This window comes from Molothrus ater, chromosome 1, assembly GCF_012460135.2.
Source record: "Molothrus ater isolate BHLD 08-10-18 breed brown headed cowbird chromosome 1, BPBGC_Mater_1.1, whole genome shotgun sequence".
NCBI lineage: Eukaryota > Metazoa > Chordata > Aves > Passeriformes > Icteridae > Molothrus > Molothrus ater.
This window is the reverse complement of record NC_050478.2, coordinates 33,117,002-33,133,815: the sequence shown is the minus strand read 5'-3', so window position 1 is coordinate 33,133,815 and position 16,814 is coordinate 33,117,002. Positions and strand designations below refer to the sequence as shown.

Below are 16,814 nucleotides of genomic sequence, written 5' to 3'. Positions count from 1 at the left end.
GTACTGTAGCGAAGGTGTCAGCCAGTAACAGCACCTGTGTGATGAGATAATTTTGGAGTGCATGCAAAACATAACCATGCCTTTTAACTCACTTAAAATCCTTCACCCAGGGGTTTGTCAAATCACATGTGGCCATATTGTAATCTTTTTTTTTCCTGATTGGCTCTGCTGACTTGATTATAGTTATTACAGATGGAGCCATACTGAACAGATATTGGAACCCGTTAGTCTGGGCTTTATTATTCTGTGTAATTCTTTGCTTTATAAACAAATACAGGGACACAAGAATCCTTTTGTTCATAGCCCAAAAGCTAAGATGACCATAAATTTATTCAGTAACTTGAACACTGTATAAATAAGATCAGATAGCAGCCTGTTTTAATAAAGATAGGTGAGACTGATTTGTTTAACAGATTTTGACAACTGTTATAATTCAAATATTTTAACACTTCCGTTCAGAGAATGAAGTTCTTCTAATGAGAGCTGAGAATCTGATTAATGTGAGAGTCTGAGATTTGGTCTTGATGAGCACAGGACATTCAATCGGGGTGCAACAGGGATTGGGGATTTTTGTTTGCTTTGTTTCTAAATATGGCTGGCTGAGCTTATGGGAGGGCTAGACAGTGACTTTTTTTCATTGTAAAGGCATTTTTTGAATGCTGTGACCTCTTGTAATGAGGCTATATTAACTTACATGGAAAGATGATTAACACCAATTTAATCATAGAGGCAGCTTGCCAGTGAGTTCAGCTCTTTCTGTGTGCAAAGACCTTTTCACTTACTGTGTCACCTTCTCAGCTGAAAAGGAGACAGCAGCATTGCCAGGGTAGTGCTGTCATCCCACCTTAGTTCATGTGTTCCATCACCAAGAAATCTCCTGATCACATCTTGTGAACTGACGACTGGGCTCTCACAGGAGCCAATAGTTTGGAAATAGCTTTCCATGACTTATGAAGCTAGCTCTGCTTTTGCAGAGGAGTGCTCAACACATGAGCAGTGGAAATGAAGGAAGTTTCAGCTATTCCAGCATCTGTGCATGAATTAGTGTGAGCATAGCTTTGAAATAACACTTTGCTTTTCCTCTTCTGTCCTTAAATTATTGCGTGATGAAATTGCACCCTGGCTCCCAAGATGTTTCCCACATGCTGATCTCTGTGGGACAGCTTTGCCATTTATGAGAGCATAGAATTTGGCACAATCTGGTGATGCATTTTAACTGTTAAGTTTGGTAGGGTGTACCTTTGCCTTTTTTCTTCCATCCCACTGCAGAAGAAAGAAAGCCAGGACAGAATTTGCCTCAACAACATCATACTGGAAGTAGCTTTGGAGCACTTGTGCAGTGTAGGAATCAGAAGAGAATCGCTGTCACTGAAGATGTTGACCCAGCACCAGACTTCAAAACCAAAAAACCCAAAAGGTCTTTTTCTCACATGATAAGAAAAGTGACTTCTTTGTGTGCAGAATTCTGCCCTATATCCCATTCTAGTCTTGGCAATGATAGGCAGCCCAGTGTGGCTCATTCCTCACTTGCACATACACACTCAGGAGATACCTGAGTAATTTCTTAGCTGTGGTTTGAGCATCCATCTCACAACCAGTGTAAGAGTTTCTCCCCAGAATTACACAGGAAATGGTGTTATGTTTTCCTTCTGTTAGAACTAGTATCTTTTTGAGACTAGAGTTGAAGTTCCCCCTCTTTTTTAGGTTGGGCAGGGAATGGAGTTCCTAGAGTCTAAAACAGGAAGGGTACTATTCCTCTGAGCTCTGAAGTTACTATGAAAGTTACTGCCTGATTATCTAGCCCAATTTAACTACACACATTTTGCCATGCTCCTCTCTGTTTCTTTCTCTTCCAGGTGATTTTGCTCAATAAATTTGGCTAAGCTTGCATTGAGTTTTCTTATCTTTTTTATATTTTTGAAGAAAAGGCATGAGGCTTGGACACCTCTTTCTGTGATTCAGACAAGATTTCAAAAGACCAGTTAAACTTACAGAGGAAGTTGGACTAAAACCCTCTGCCATTTTATGCCATTTGAAACCTTCTTTAGCCTCTTGACTGCGAATTTTCTTGTTATATTTTTGTATTTGAAATTCTGCTTTTGTCTTTGAAAATGTCTGCATTAATTGAATAGCAACTGAATTGCAGACAAGTGTATGCTGCCTATGGCTTATTCAAATCCCTTTATTTTGAAAAAGTTTTTGAGAGGACTGTTAAACATCTGTTACTTTGCTATTTAAATAACCAATATTATGATGAAAATCAAACAAAGCAAACAGCAACAACACCAAACCCACCAAAACATATTTGAAGGTCCCACAACATTCTTTGAACGCTTCTGTTGAACTTTGTTTTTTTGAATTTCTTGAAAATAAAGTAGAGCCCAGAAACAGCATGATTCACCCACCTGTGACTAAACCTATCTTTTTTTTACTTCTTGTTCCAGATGTCAGATGGAAAAACAAATTCTGGGGGAAGTCCATGGAGATTGTTCCAGTTGGCACAACACACGTAACTCTTCCAGCGTAAGTGCTGCCGCTGGGCACTGCTGTTCCTGCACAGGCACTGATGCTTGCACACACTGCAGCCACGTTCATTCAGAGGACAGCCAGCTCTGCTCTGCCCTTTGGAAGGACTGGCGGCTTTGAATTCATTTAAAGAGAAAAGGGGAAGAAGAAAGACCCCACCAAACCAAAACAAGAAGCATAAATCAGAAGCACTGACTCTTTCAAAAGTTATGAAAAACAAACAATGAAAAAAAAACCTTTACTTCTGTGTACCTTGAAAAAAGAAAAGTATTTTTTCTTTTTGAAAGTATGAAAAGGTATTTTCATACTTCAGTTGAATTTCAACCTTAATGCATTTTAAACTCACAGGGAAAAACTGTAGGGTAAAGGAAGCTATGAATTCTTTTGCTTGAGTATGGGTTTGGGGGAAGAGGTGGTAGTGGTCCTGTCTTTTTCAACTATATTTGTAGGGACCCTGACACCATGGGATGTTCTGGGCTGTAGGCAAGGTCAACAACCATAATCTCTGCAGAAATAATGACTGTAAGTGAAAAGTAGAACCACTTACATATCTGATGTTCATTATCCAAGGAAGCAGCCACTGTAGAGAAGTGTTGAGTACAGTTGGTTTGTTTCCTTTTGTTTTTTTAAATAAAAATCTGCAGTGTTTCAATGCTGGCTTGTCAGAGTGCCCATTATTGATGAGCAATTAAAATCCCTTAAAATTTGGCCTATATCCATCATGTTTGCAGAACCAGAGGTCTAAAGGTTGAGTATTGTTCCAATTAAATCTGTTTTCCAGTGAGAAAGTACAAAATTAATTAATCTGCCATCCTGCCATCTGAAAAAAACACAAAAACAACAAAGAATTCAAGTACCTAGCACTCATCAAATCAAGCATGTCTTTTTTTTTCAAGTGGATAAAGTTGTAGTCTAGTAAGATAGTATCCAAAAGGTAATGTATAAACCATGTTATGTTCATAGCACCTGCCCTAAACTTTGAAATGAAAGGATGTGAATGAGTGCTCAGAGCCAAAATAATTAATATATTAGGGCCTATGATGGGCTGATGAACTGGGAAGCAATCTGATTCATGTGTGATCTCCATGTTTTGGTTTGTATCCTTGTTTATTTGATACAAAATTGGGTACAAAAAAGGTGCCCAGGCTATGGGGAAAATTAAGCATTAGTCTTAAGGTTCATTTTGAAACAAATAGATGTTTTTAGTATTTGTGATAACATGTGACATGCATAGGTAAGGGCAGAAAAACAAGTTACTGTGGGATAAATTGGCTGCTTATCTGCAAGTCTGTACAAACTGTCCTTGTGTGTGCCCTTAGAAAGCAGCAAGTGAAAGCAAGTGATTAAGGGGAGGAAGGGAAAGATTGCAGTAACTTCACAAGGATGTGTGTGAGGCACTTGCTGTAGGGAAACTGGTGCTTTGTAAGTTCATATTTTACCTTACCCATAGTGAGTTGGCCATCCATACCCAGAACAAATTGTAGAATATATGTCTTCATGAGACTTTCCTTTCCTTGATGCTTTATAAAGCTGTTTTATAAGAGCATCTACTTCCTTCATAAAAGGTGAAACGTTGCATTCTCTATTGGTATTTGTTTATCTCTCCCTGTCTGCTGTTTCCCAGTGTGCAACTGCATCTTGAAGTGCCTGGTGAGAACTTTGGCTCTTGCCTAAAGCACACATGTTAGGCTCAGCCTTGAGAGCTTATTCCTCTCAGTACATGTTCTGGTGGCCCATGTCCTTGTGTTCTCCATTGTCACTGGGTTACAAGCTTGGATGGGCATCTCAGACTGTAGATGATAACAGAATGATTACTTCTGGAAACTTAAAACTGGTTAGAAGGACAAGTAGATAGAGAGAAAACTGAATTCAAGACCAAAGTATCTAGAAGAAGTGAAAAGGATTTTCTGGGAGGTGGGATTGTTGCCATAGGGTTTGTTTTTGAGAAGGTTTGGAACAAGAAGATGAAGCAGTCTAGTTTAAAAAAAGTTTATTTGGTTTCTCTAATCAAGTTGCTGCAAATGTTTTTCCTCAAGCTTGAGCTCACTTGAACATGGCATGACAATTTTCTTGTGTGTAATTTTCCTTACAGTTTTAAAGACCATTTTGCATGGAACAAGGTGACATCCTGCATCCATAACATCTTAAGTGGGCAAAGATGGATTGAACACTATGGAGAGATCATCATAAAAAATCTTAACGATGACACGTGCCACTGCAAACTGACTTTCATAAAGGTAACCACAGCAGTGCTGGCACTGCCTTTTCTGACAGGCAGAGCAGTGGGAGGATGCTCCCTGCTGAAGCTCAGCGCTTCTGCTTACAAGCTGTAATTACCTGTGATTCCTTGAAAACTGTAACTTTGAAGGAACTGCCACTCACTAGACACAAAAGAGAAGCAACAGCTTTCTTGAGTGATTCCACTGGAATGGAGGAATTATGGGGAAAGGAGTATCATGGAAAGCCCACTCTGGGTTTGATGAGAGACATAAGCACAAGGTGGCTACTGGCCCGCTGGCACATGCTGTGCTTGCAGTCATTCAGCAGCTGTAGGACCAGTGCTTATGCAGGGTGTTTCTCCTGATGCTCTTTGCTAGCCCTTGACAGGCACTCAGAGGAGTTTAAGTAAGAGGTTGGGGTGTTACTCAAAGCTTTTGCTTCAGTACAAGTACAATATATATGACTTCTTCAGGAATTGTCCTTATAACTGAAATGAAATTCAGCTTTTGGCAATAAATGACTTCGTAGTAAATGAAAATCAATGAAAATATAAAGCAATGCCAACATTTTTAACCTGAGAAATACTTTTATAAATCGTCCTAAGAGACTTACCTTAACCTGCATTTTCTGTATCTGATTGATGGAGAAAGGCTCTGCTGGACATAAAACAGACCATACAAATACAAGGGATACAGTACTTCAGTGTACCTATGCAGCATGGCATGCTCCCCAGCAAGTTTGGGGTTCTTTGATTTGTTTTCCTGAATACTTTGTGCTTTCTAAGAAGCATTAGGGTGATTTTTTTTTTCCAAATACTTACTTGAAAGTACTTTCATGTATTTTCAGAGCTACACTGGATGCTTAAAATTCAAATATTTAAGGCTGAGAGCCTGCAAATCTCACACCTTTGATATTGTAAAGTGTTTAAAGTGGAGATTAACTTATGAATTCCTTCTCTTCCTCTTCTGCAAATTTGGGAGAGATGTAGATAACCAAGTCAGGACTCAGGGTCAACTGTCCTTGGGCAAAATTCATGGTCAGCTGCACTTTACCTCATACTGCCCCTAAAAAAGGCAAACAAAATAAATACAATTCTCAACGTCAGTATTTTAAGAAGCTAACATAGTAATAGGTTTGTATTTTAATGGTACCAACAGTAGTTCTTTGCACTTGATATTGTAATGCACACCTGAAATGAGCAGTTCTTATTGCTCTACAGCCTGGTGCTACTGGCATGGCAAAATGGGCTGCACTTGAGCTCTTATGCACCTTTTTCTCCTTGTTCCTTTTAATTCTAGGCAAAGTATTGGAGTCCAAATGCACATGAGATTGAGGGCAGTGTCATGGATAAATCTGGGAAAGTTGTGCATCGACTCTTTGGGAAGTGGCATGAAAGTTTATACTGTGGGACAACTTCATCTTCAAACTGCATATGGAGAGCAAGTTAGTGATCAGAATTGCTCATGTACACAAACTGAGATCTTCAGTATAACCTTACTGTTCTCATATCTTTATTATGCCCCAATTTCTTGTTATTTTTCTGTAGAATATTAGATTTTTGTCAAGCATTTAAAAGTTACATCAGAAGAATATATAATTTAAATAATATGAGAACTTAACCCCATGGCTTCCTGAATTTTCTCCATTCTCCCTCATTTTCATATTTGGGCATGAAGTGAGTATTGAGGACTCTAGCAGGAAGGGGAAAAAAAAGGAACAAACTCCTACTGCTTGTGCAGAGAAGTGTTGTTTATTTCATGTGTTGAACACTGGAGGATAGCCCACAAAGCTCAATTCTGTAATGACAGTGATAGCTGAATTTCTCCCAAGCTTGTGGGGTTTTGTCTACTGTGTTTTGAAAAAACATTATGATAATAGCATGGCCTTCATCACAGTTGTGCTGTGATTCAGCTGAGAGAACAGAAATCTGTCTTGTTGCAGTGCAATTATCAAGGGGGATGTTCTCTTTTGTCACATTATTAAAAACCTCTTGTTCCCCCAGCATTGACACTGTGGATCAGGCATAAACAAATGACTGGAGGGAGCTTGAAATTTTCTTTCTCAATATAATAGCATTTAATTGGAATTCTGAATGTACTTTTTTCTTCTGTAGACCCAATGCCTAAAGATTATGAACAGTGGTATGGATTTACACAATTTGCACTGGAGTTAAATGAACTGGACCCACAAACTAGGTCATTACTCCCATCCACTGATACACGTTTTAGGCCAGACCAAAGGTAAGAAGCTTTAACTCTGAAATATTTTCCTTAAATAGTTCTTAATCTTCTGTACACTCACTTTACCCTGAACTCAGACTATTTTCTGTGGAAAACTGCAGTGTGTTTCTATTTTTACATTAATGTGTATCTGAAACAGACATTGTAATCACTTATTGAGAGATGGTCTAGTTATTATGGAAGTCTGTCCTAAAATTGCCTCTTGGATGCTTCTAGATAACTGTCTTTCCAAGGATATTAAAACCTCAGTACTTCAGGTACTGGATGTTGAGCATACTCAAAGTATTTGAGTAACCTGAAACTGAGACATTTGAAATTCCTTTCTGCAGTGGAATTTTAGCTTTTGCAAATTTCCAACTAGAAGAATCTAATTTAACTGTGACTCTGAGCTTGCTACAAGAGTTAGTTTTCCTTAAGTGCTTTTTCACAGTGCAGTTGTCTGCAGAGGTAGTTGTTTACCTTTCAAACACTGTGAAATACCTGCTGGAAAGATTAGATCCTTCTGGGGGCAGGAGACCAATTGTGTCATATCACTGCTGCTGCAGGTTTCTAGAAGAAGGGAATATTGAAGGGGCTGAAATGCAAAAGCAGAGGATCGAGCAGCTACAGCGAGAACGACGGAAGGTGCTAGAAGAAAACAATCTAGAGCATCAGCCTAGATTTTTCAGGTACTAGATAATAATTAGCATATACTATCATTTATTGAAATGTGTATTATAAATCTGATTCTAAATTGCCATGTGACAGGCTCCAGTTTTTTTCAGGGTTCCCTTATATACTTAGGGTTCGTATTTTGGTGATGTAGAATACTCCCAACTTGGTTAAAACTCACAGTTATGTATTAGTTTTTTATTAGTGCATCCCTGAATTTTTTTTTTTTTTGCCTTGATGGTAATTGATATTTGGTCCACATTTGAATTTTCCTGAGTAAAATGTAGCACCTTTGATTCTTTGAAGCAAGCTGAAGTAGCTGGATTTAGCTCAATTACCTCTGCTGAATTCAGTGGGATTGCCTGGCATGGAAGTGTGCAGAGTTGGAGCCTTTCACTTGCAGGGCTATTTTTGAACATGTTTCCCCTATTTTATGGGGAGAGAATTATTATTCTGAGGGCACTTTATCTCTTCCTGTTGTAAATCAGTTGAACAGGAGACTTGAGGCATCAAGACAAAAAGGAATGCTAGTGAGAATGTGGTCTTTTGCCCCCAGCTTCTCTGTCCTCCTGCAGTGAGAGAGTTGGAGCCAAGATGAATGTTGTATGGGCCTATTAGCAGATCTAGGGTCCAATGTTTTCTGGATATATCTATACTGTACTTCTGAGGAACCCTGGAATGTTTTAAATAGGTGCAAAAGGGAATGGCATAGACTAGTACATCTCTGACAAGCTGGTGAGCTAACTCATCTCATGCCAATCACACCTACTAAAGGGAAGCAGGATAAAGGCAAAGTCTAACACTTTGAGATTGTATATTCACAATGAGAATTGTGACTAAGAATGAGGATTTGAATCCTTACAATGAGGATTTGAAAGCTGAGATTTAGCCTGTAGATTTAAATGGTGGAATAAAGAATTTAATTATTATATAGCAAAAGTATTAGAGCAGATAGGAGTTAATGCATTTGGCTCTTTAATAGTGATGTTCTCTGGTGAACATGAGATTGAGATGCCTCTCCATGGCCCAGTGCAGACACACCCATTCATCTCTCCAATCTGTACTGCCTTGTTTGCAGGCTGCAATGAGCTGCACTGCTCCTGGCTTGTGGGCTGGATTTGCTATCTGTGCATGGTGCTACACTGCATTACACAGCATATAGATGGAAAATATAAGCTTACATTTGTTTAATCTTTGATAGGAAATCCAGTGATGACTCCTGGGTGAGCAATGGAACCTACATGGACCTTAGGAAAGAACCTGGTTTTTCCAAACTGGACAATCCTGTCCTCTGGTGAAAGAGGAGCTAAGTGAAGACATTCTGTGCTGTATTCTTGGATCTGATTTAAAAGACATATATATATTAAAAATAACTATATATCTATATATACACACACACATACAGAATGTGTGTGGTGTGTGCATATGTGCAAATGTGCATATCTCCAGAATCATGCTTAATTTAGAATCTGAGAATTCATTTGTTTCCTTTACTCAACTATTGCAGTGATTGTTTGAATGTATAAATATCCTAACTTCCTTTTATAAAATATTTAATAAATAGTAATGAATGTTAACAGATGGAAAAGAGAGGAGCTTTTACACTACTTTTTCAATGTCTAATAATGTCAGTTCTGAGTTAAATTATGCCTTACTGAATTGCATTGGAGACAGTAGCATCAGCATCTCCTAGCTGTGCTGAGGAAGAGTGCAAGCCTTAGTAACTCAAACTGTAGGTAGGCTTCCACAGCGCAATGAGTAGTTCAGCTGTCTCTGGGCTGGTATAAATTGTTAAAACAGATTATCAGCTGGTGCTGGAATCTGACTGTGATCTTTTGCTGTCTGCAGGAAAGATTTAAGTAAGCTTTTGTTTCTATTAACTTTCTTCTGAGCTTTATGGAAGCGGTAGTTCTGAGCTTACGTCGGTGGTTCCACTGCCTTATACATAAACTGTACCCGGTTAAATGTAGTGCTAGAAAGTCAGGAATCGCCAAAATTTTTCACTGGGAAAAATTTTCACTTCAAATTTATAGCCCCCAACAGGGCAAGAAGAGGAGATCATTTGTATATACTGCTTGAGTACTGACTAGATGAAGAAGCTCTCTCTTTTTCCAGTAAGTGAAATCTTATACAGAGCACGAAATCCTGTGCTTCCATAGCTTCATTTGTTTTTATTCACTTAAAAATTGCAACAGTAAGACTTTTTAAAAAGTAAGCAAACTCATTATTTTAAGATAGAAATTTTTTCCTTGTATTTTGATATTTTCTACCTCTTAAGAAATAATGTATTTAAAATCTTATATTTAAAAAATTACCATCTGCCTTATGGAGAAGTGTATGGAGTCTTTGATCTTCCTCTGTTTGTTTGTTAAGTTCAGACAAATATTTAAACGTCTTGCACTAAATCAATTGCATCCCTTTCCTGTAATTTTATACGTATGGTTCAATTTGTGAAGCTACTAAACCATAGGTCAGAAACTTAACAGGAAGCAAATGTAGCAGAAGCCTCACTTTTGAATGAAGATTATAGAGATGAGCAGCACTGTTGGTTTTTTCCCATCAAATCACAATGCCATAGTCATTAACAGACTAATTTAAAAGATAGATCAGAAGATAAAAGATAGATCATTCCCACATATCTGCAACCCAAGGCTGATCCATGGTTCTTCAAATCTGCTCCGTGTGTCTGCAACTCTCTGGCAGCAATGCAGTTTTCTATGTGATAGACCTGCATCCTGTCACCACACCCTTTTCTTTTCTTTACATGCCACTGTAAAGACACAAAACAAACCCAAATGCTGGCATGCTGGCTTATGGCTGGAACAACTGGACATGGTATGGATAAAGTAGACTCCTAGGAGGACAGACTAATAGCTTAGAAAAGCTTGCACTTTATTGCAGTTGTGCTGCATTGTTCTAGAGAAAATCTATTGAAAATGGATCTTTGTGTTATATGTATCATGAAGGAAATACTATGAAGGTTTTAAATTTTAAACAAAATCTGTGGTGTCAGATTAGATATATATTTGAACTGTGCTTTCTATTACCTTGAAGCCTCATTGTCTTGGAGGCAGATGAATGCTTTTTCACCATTTTTCATTTTGCCCAGGATCTCTCCCTCACCATCATTTTCATAATTTATTACCAAAGAAGTTAGCATAATTATATCTAATTAATATGTCTTCAAAAAACTTGACTACCATGCCAGCAGCTTTAAACAAAGCAAGGCTCACACTTATATGAAGACAAAATCTGGGCTTTGATTCCAAAGGAAGTCTTAAACTTTGGGGGCTGTTTGGCTTTTCAAGAAAAATTAGGTTCTCTTCATGCCTTGTTCCCTTCCTGTCTTTTATCCTTGTATTAACTGTCAAAACCTGGCACAGAAATGAGTTGATAATTGCAATTATCCTTGCTGTTGGTAATTACAATTTATACTAAAATTAAGGTTCATTTAAAAACAAAAGAGGGTAGAGGAAATAAAAGCTTTTAAGAAAAGGAGCAAAATTTGTGGAGGCTGCATTAAGCTTGCTCATTGTCATATTTGGCAGCTACTGTGATACTGCCTGATCTGATTGCTGGGTTTGTGTGTTCTGTGTGTGGAGGGGATTCCCCCACGCAGGTATTAAACAAAACAAGTCTCATATGGGGTATTTGAGTCGTGGTTTTTGAGGAATCAGACTGGTAGTGCCAAGTCTGATTTCTCTAACACTCCCAACTGTCTCAAATACAGACATGGGAAGAATGACAAGAAGCATTGGGCTGAGCAGTGCCTTATATAACAATTTCTTCATCAAAATTTCTGTATCAAGAAAGTAAACTCCAGAGTTTTAGCACTGTCTCCATAAAAATGCCTGAGAATAATCCAGGGTGTTTCTTAAATGCATGAAGCAAAATCATTGAACAAGTAATTGCTCCTTTTGTAAATCTCTAATACACACCTCCAAACACAATGTAATCAGTTGTGAATGATCCTCTGACCCCACATTTCCAACTGCAGTATAGTTTTCCCTGCTTACTTTTGTATGAAACAATTGGGTTTAGTTGTTAAACTTCTGTTAACTGTATATTAAGAAGTGGAAGAAATTTGTCTTGATGTTAGTTCTGTGTATTTCTGCATGTAAATATATTCAACATTCACAAAGTTAATATATTCTATAAAGTTATTCTTGGTAAAATATGAAATTTGGGTAATGTTCTTCCCCAAAACTTCAGCTGTGTTAATGGGTACAAAATTTATATTAGCTTTCTGCAGTATAACTAAGACAACTGTTATTCTTAATAACTGACACTGAGGGACTTTTTACCCACTATTTCTATCCTGAATGGTAAAAAAAGAATGCATCAGGCAACTTAACTGCTTCCTTTCATACACAACTGTGTTCCCCAAGGTGTGTAGCTCAATGGACCAGTCTTAAAATTTCCTGATGACCCTTGCCTGCTGTCAGCTCTCTTATTTCATTGCTTTATAACACTGCTTAATATGAATTTGGAGGCCAGTTTGAGAAGCACTCATGCAACTCTGCCTTTCTGTGTGTGTCTCTTCATAAAGTAAAACCCTCACTATAAACTTCCATCAAGGTGATGGAGCAGCTCAGGCCTTTGGGTGTTGAAACCCTGCTTCATTTTTCAAGTTATAAGCATAGAAAGAAAAAAAAAAACAGGGAAATATTATACATAGGAACAGAAACCCACAGCTCTGCCTTCAGATTTGCAGGCTTGATGCTTAGTTTCTGATTTTGCGTAAATTTGGGATTACAAAACAGCATCACTTGTTCAGGAGGCGACTCTGGGTAGTGTAAAGTGCCCTTTAGACCAAGTGGAACTAGAATGCACCATTAATCACTGCATTCCTTTCTGGATCTCTGTTCTCTGAGTTATGCCTGATGTGATAGTTTGCCAGCACTGAACTACTTCTTTTAGACACTTTTTGAAATACAGATCCAGCAGTCTGTACTTAGGTTCTTTATGCAGAGCTTGGAAAGTTAGATGCCTGGAAGGAGTACAAAAACCAGCCCAAATTTTCATAAGGAAAGATCCTGGAGATCTGTTCTTACACCAACCAGTTTTCTTTGAAGGACTGGAAATAGGATTGCTGCTTTCTTTTAAAATCTGGCCTCTGAAGGACATAATAGTTGCAAACACATTCACCTGTATTACCTGGCAGCTTAGTGTTGAGGCCAGATCATAGTACAGAAACACCAACTCACGGGACCAGAAATTAGGGCCCAACGAGGGACAGCTTTCACATTGCACAACAGTCCAGTGCTGGTCTCAAAACAAACAACCCCCCCAAAAAACCCAACCTAACAAAGACCTCACCCCTTTCCATGCCCCCCACTTTCCCTCAGCTGTTTACAGTCCTGCTCAGGTTTTCTTTGTGGTCCCTTATTCAGTGTCCTCTATTTTTCTCTTTATTAAAATAACCTGAAGAATAGGAAAACAGTCCAGAGCAACAAATGATAAATCATACCTAGAGGCTGTAGTTAAATCTTTTTCCCCATAAATTCCTTCTGTATCTTTTCTTTGACGGTGAATAAGACTTTCTTACTCACTGGAGTCAGACCTCGTAAGGGTAGTGTGCTATGGAAATATGCATCTATACCTGCTCAACAGATCCTAATTACAAATGTCCTTGCATCTGCTTTTGTGTAAATCTCTTGTGTTGTCTCTCCAAATAAGCAGCTTGGCAGAGCAGGAAACTTTCAGCAGATCCTGCTTTGTTTAATATGGCTTCTTTTTTTGTGTACAACTCATGCAAAGGGGGCAAGCTGAAGAGGAGTGCAAAACTTGGCCCATGGTGCATTTTAATAGCAAGAAGGATGACATCCAACTCGTCCACATATCTGAATACATCTTGCAAGGGCTAGAATGAGATGGTGCTATACAAATGAGTGACATTAAAATGACAGGTTTTTTTTGGTTGAGTGTGTTTTCATTCCGGAATTATTCCTACAATAAATAAAATTCACAGTGTTCAATAACTCATCTGTTCTATTTTCTAGCTACTGGTGGGTGCAACTTACTCCAGCAGCTGTGGGCTCATAAGAAACTGCACATTATCTGGCTTTTACCTTTTGAAACTTAGTAAATGCTGTAACCTACCACCAAATGTATTACTGTACTGCTCAGTTCTTAGCTACTGCTCTTGCTGCAGCTTTTTGGAAGCAATAAGAGAAAATTTCCGCGTAAGTAGTTGCCATATGTTAAAGAATTATTTTAAATGGTTCATTTTTTTAAATATAAACTGTGGATTTGGTGTTTTAATGTGGAAACCAAAACTGTATTAAAGCCTATGAGAATGTTTGGGATGCTGATCCACAAGAGGTGATGATGTCCATCACCTCCACACATTGGAGATGATTGGCATCCCTGAGAATCTGAAAGTCTTTGTGTTAACAGTATTTTCCTAGTTCCAGTATTGGAAAACCATCTCACATGTATGAGGTATTACATAAACAAAGCTGCTAAATGCTGAATTTGTTGTTTGTTTTGATAGGGCATTAGTGATTTCAGAATGAGGAAAGGTATCTTATGTATTAGAATTATTGCTGACTTTCAGATATTTGAGAAGTCTCTCTGTAGTCAGGACCATCCCTGTTTTCTGCTTCACTCCAAATATTTGTAATAACATTGGAGTACCTTGATGCACAACTTGATTTATTATTTTTGTCTCTGTAACCAATTTAGTTGGATGTTAATAAATCATACTTGCAAAAGGTCACAGAGCACCCTGACTTTTTTCCAGGGGTTGTAAGCATCTTTCTTCAAAGGTTGTTAGTGGCAGCTGAAACAAATCTCACTGCTGTAGTGATCTGTGCTTTTTACACTTTGCAAAATGGCAAGTAGGAAAGAGCTTCCATCTGCTAGAACCCTTATTTATCACTCTAACAATCTGTCTGGAAGTTGTGCAATGTTCCAGTTGTACTGCTCTGCACAGCTCTGCTGCACAGCTAATGTGCCAGACACTGGGGCAGGAAAGGGGGTAAGCTGATGGAATCCATTTACAGCTGGAAGTTTATTCTTAAAAGCAGTTCTTAGCATACAGATGTCCAGCATAAATATTATGCTTTATTATGAGTGCAGAAACCACAAACTAAATGTTTTCCATAAAACAACTTTTAAAAACAAGGAAACATGGTATTTACTAGGTAAAATAAATAACTGGAAAGAAAGGATAGAAATGTGGTGGTTTTCCCCTTAGAGATGGTGATTCAGGACAGCTCTGCCTATCAGACCTCAATAATGTCTCACAGTCCCACCATATGTGTATAAGATGCAATATGGATGGACTAGGATCTTTAAAAATGTGGGAGTACAGTGAGTGTAACTCTTGTCCAACGTGAAATTCCTGACTGCAGTTCTGTGGCACTTTGCAGCCTCAGTGGCTGCAAAGATTTGGTGGGAGGGAGCATGGAGCATTCAGAAAGAGCTGGGAAAACTGGATCTAAATATTTGTTACCATGCCAAATATCCTCAACTGTGGTACATGGCAGAAGCAGGATAGAGGCCAAAAGCAAAACAGTCTTTACAGTGGGCCAGAATCAGCTCCTGGATTTTTGAAATCCAGCCATTTTGGTTCTATTGGGTGAAGAACTTTGGAACTTTCTCATTGTGTCAGGGAGAATTACTTCATTGCTGATTTATTTCATAGAGATCTGATACTGTTTAATTGGTATCTGAAATACCTAGCATTTAGTTGAAGTTGCTGGGAAAGTTCTGGTTTATAGAAGCAGTAGTATTTTTTTCATAATTATAAAAGGGAGAGGAAGATTGCAAGGGATGTTCATTATTGGTGACCCACTCATGAACACCCAGGGCAGCAGGAATTTCTCTTGCAGAGTGAATTTCTCATGACTGCCCCACAAGCTAACACCATGCCAAATGCCCACAGTGTGGTCAGTCCTACCCAGACAAAACAGGCTGTTCTCCTCTACAGAAGTGCAAGATAAACTTGGCGAGTGTAGAACTTGCATCCAATTTGCATTTAAGATCAGTTGTCTTTTCATTTACAGTTATCCCCCTTTAATGTCATTTTGCTTACTGCAAAATGATTCAAACCTTCATAAGGTGAGGAAAAACACTGACAGCTGAGCAAAGCTTGCTCTACATAGTAACCAACACGTCTTGGCTTTTTGTTGTTGTTTTTTTATGGTCTATAAATTCTATATTATATATAGACTATATAATTATATGTTCCTTATATTGCTTTCATGTTGCAAATGTTGCTCTCTCTGCTTGGTTTTTTGATTTTTAATTAAGACCTCTCTGTTTTATGCATAAGAATTTGTAGGGTTACTGTTTTTAAATGGGGTTAAAAGCTGGCCAGAATCAAAATTCTGATGTATACTTAGGAATTTGTATCTTTGCTTACTCTGTACCAAGGGAAATATTTGAAATTACTTTGTGCAAACTCTCATTTGAGGTAAATCAACATTGCTCTACTGAGCTGAATGTAGCCAAGGCTTGAGTTAACTGAGAATGTGTCTCTGTGGGCTCGCTGATGTAAGTTTTAACAGGCTCTTGAACCAGTAATAAATTCCTGGAACACAAGATGTTGTGTATTAACATCCGCTGTTTCTGACTGTAATTTCAGACTCCAGGAATTATTGTCTTCCTCTAAATACTAGGGTACTACTTATCCTTGAGGATTTTATGTGCTGATGTTTCACATGCTATTCTAGTAAAACCAGCTGTTAAAATTCAAAAGTACTTTTTTTTTTTTGCTTGCTTAACATTGTTTGTCTTTATTAAAACTTCTTGATGAAAATTGTTTTCCAAAATTACAAATTCCTTACTTTTCAGCTTGTGTCAAAAAAAAAAAAAAAAAAAATAAATGTTGCAGTAAGGCAACTTTGAATTACCACAGTACATGCCTTGAAAAATCCTCTCCTCCTTAGGTTTTTATAAGGATGTCTGCAATGCCTAGACTGCTGCCTAAGGCAAGGAAGATTATGTAGATTTATCAATAGATGAGAACCTGTCTAATAGCTGAAAGAGATTTACAGTTTTGTTTACTGCAAGGTTTGTTATAATTTTGGCAATGGACAGACTGAAGATGGAGTGAAGTCAAGAGGTCATCCTACTTGTATTCCTTGTTTGCTCCTTGCAGTTCAGTCAATGAAGTAAACCCTGTAAAGGCAACAAGAGCTATATAGGTTTTTTGGATGGAAAAATCAA

The 16,814-nt window shown here is 38.1% G+C and overlaps 1 protein-coding gene across 2 annotated transcripts in view; it reads left to right on the top strand.

Annotated features, from left to right (window-relative positions):
* Positions 1-14,358, top strand: part of OSBPL3 (oxysterol binding protein like 3) — an 86,941-nt gene extending 72,583 nt beyond the window's left edge. For both annotated transcript variants that reach the window (XM_036406504.1, XM_036406503.1), the window contains 6 exons: positions 2,445-2,523; positions 4,619-4,763; positions 6,045-6,189; positions 6,860-6,986; positions 7,532-7,654; positions 8,839-14,358. In XM_036406504.1, the coding sequence (XP_036262397.1) occupies positions 2,445-2,523; positions 4,619-4,763; positions 6,045-6,189; positions 6,860-6,986; positions 7,532-7,654; positions 8,839-8,935 (716 nt within the window). In that variant the 3' untranslated portion in view covers positions 8,936-14,358. The remainder of the gene's footprint in view (positions 1-2,444; positions 2,524-4,618; positions 4,764-6,044; positions 6,190-6,859; positions 6,987-7,531; positions 7,655-8,838) is intronic.
* Positions 14,359-16,814: the final 2,456 nt, after the last annotated feature.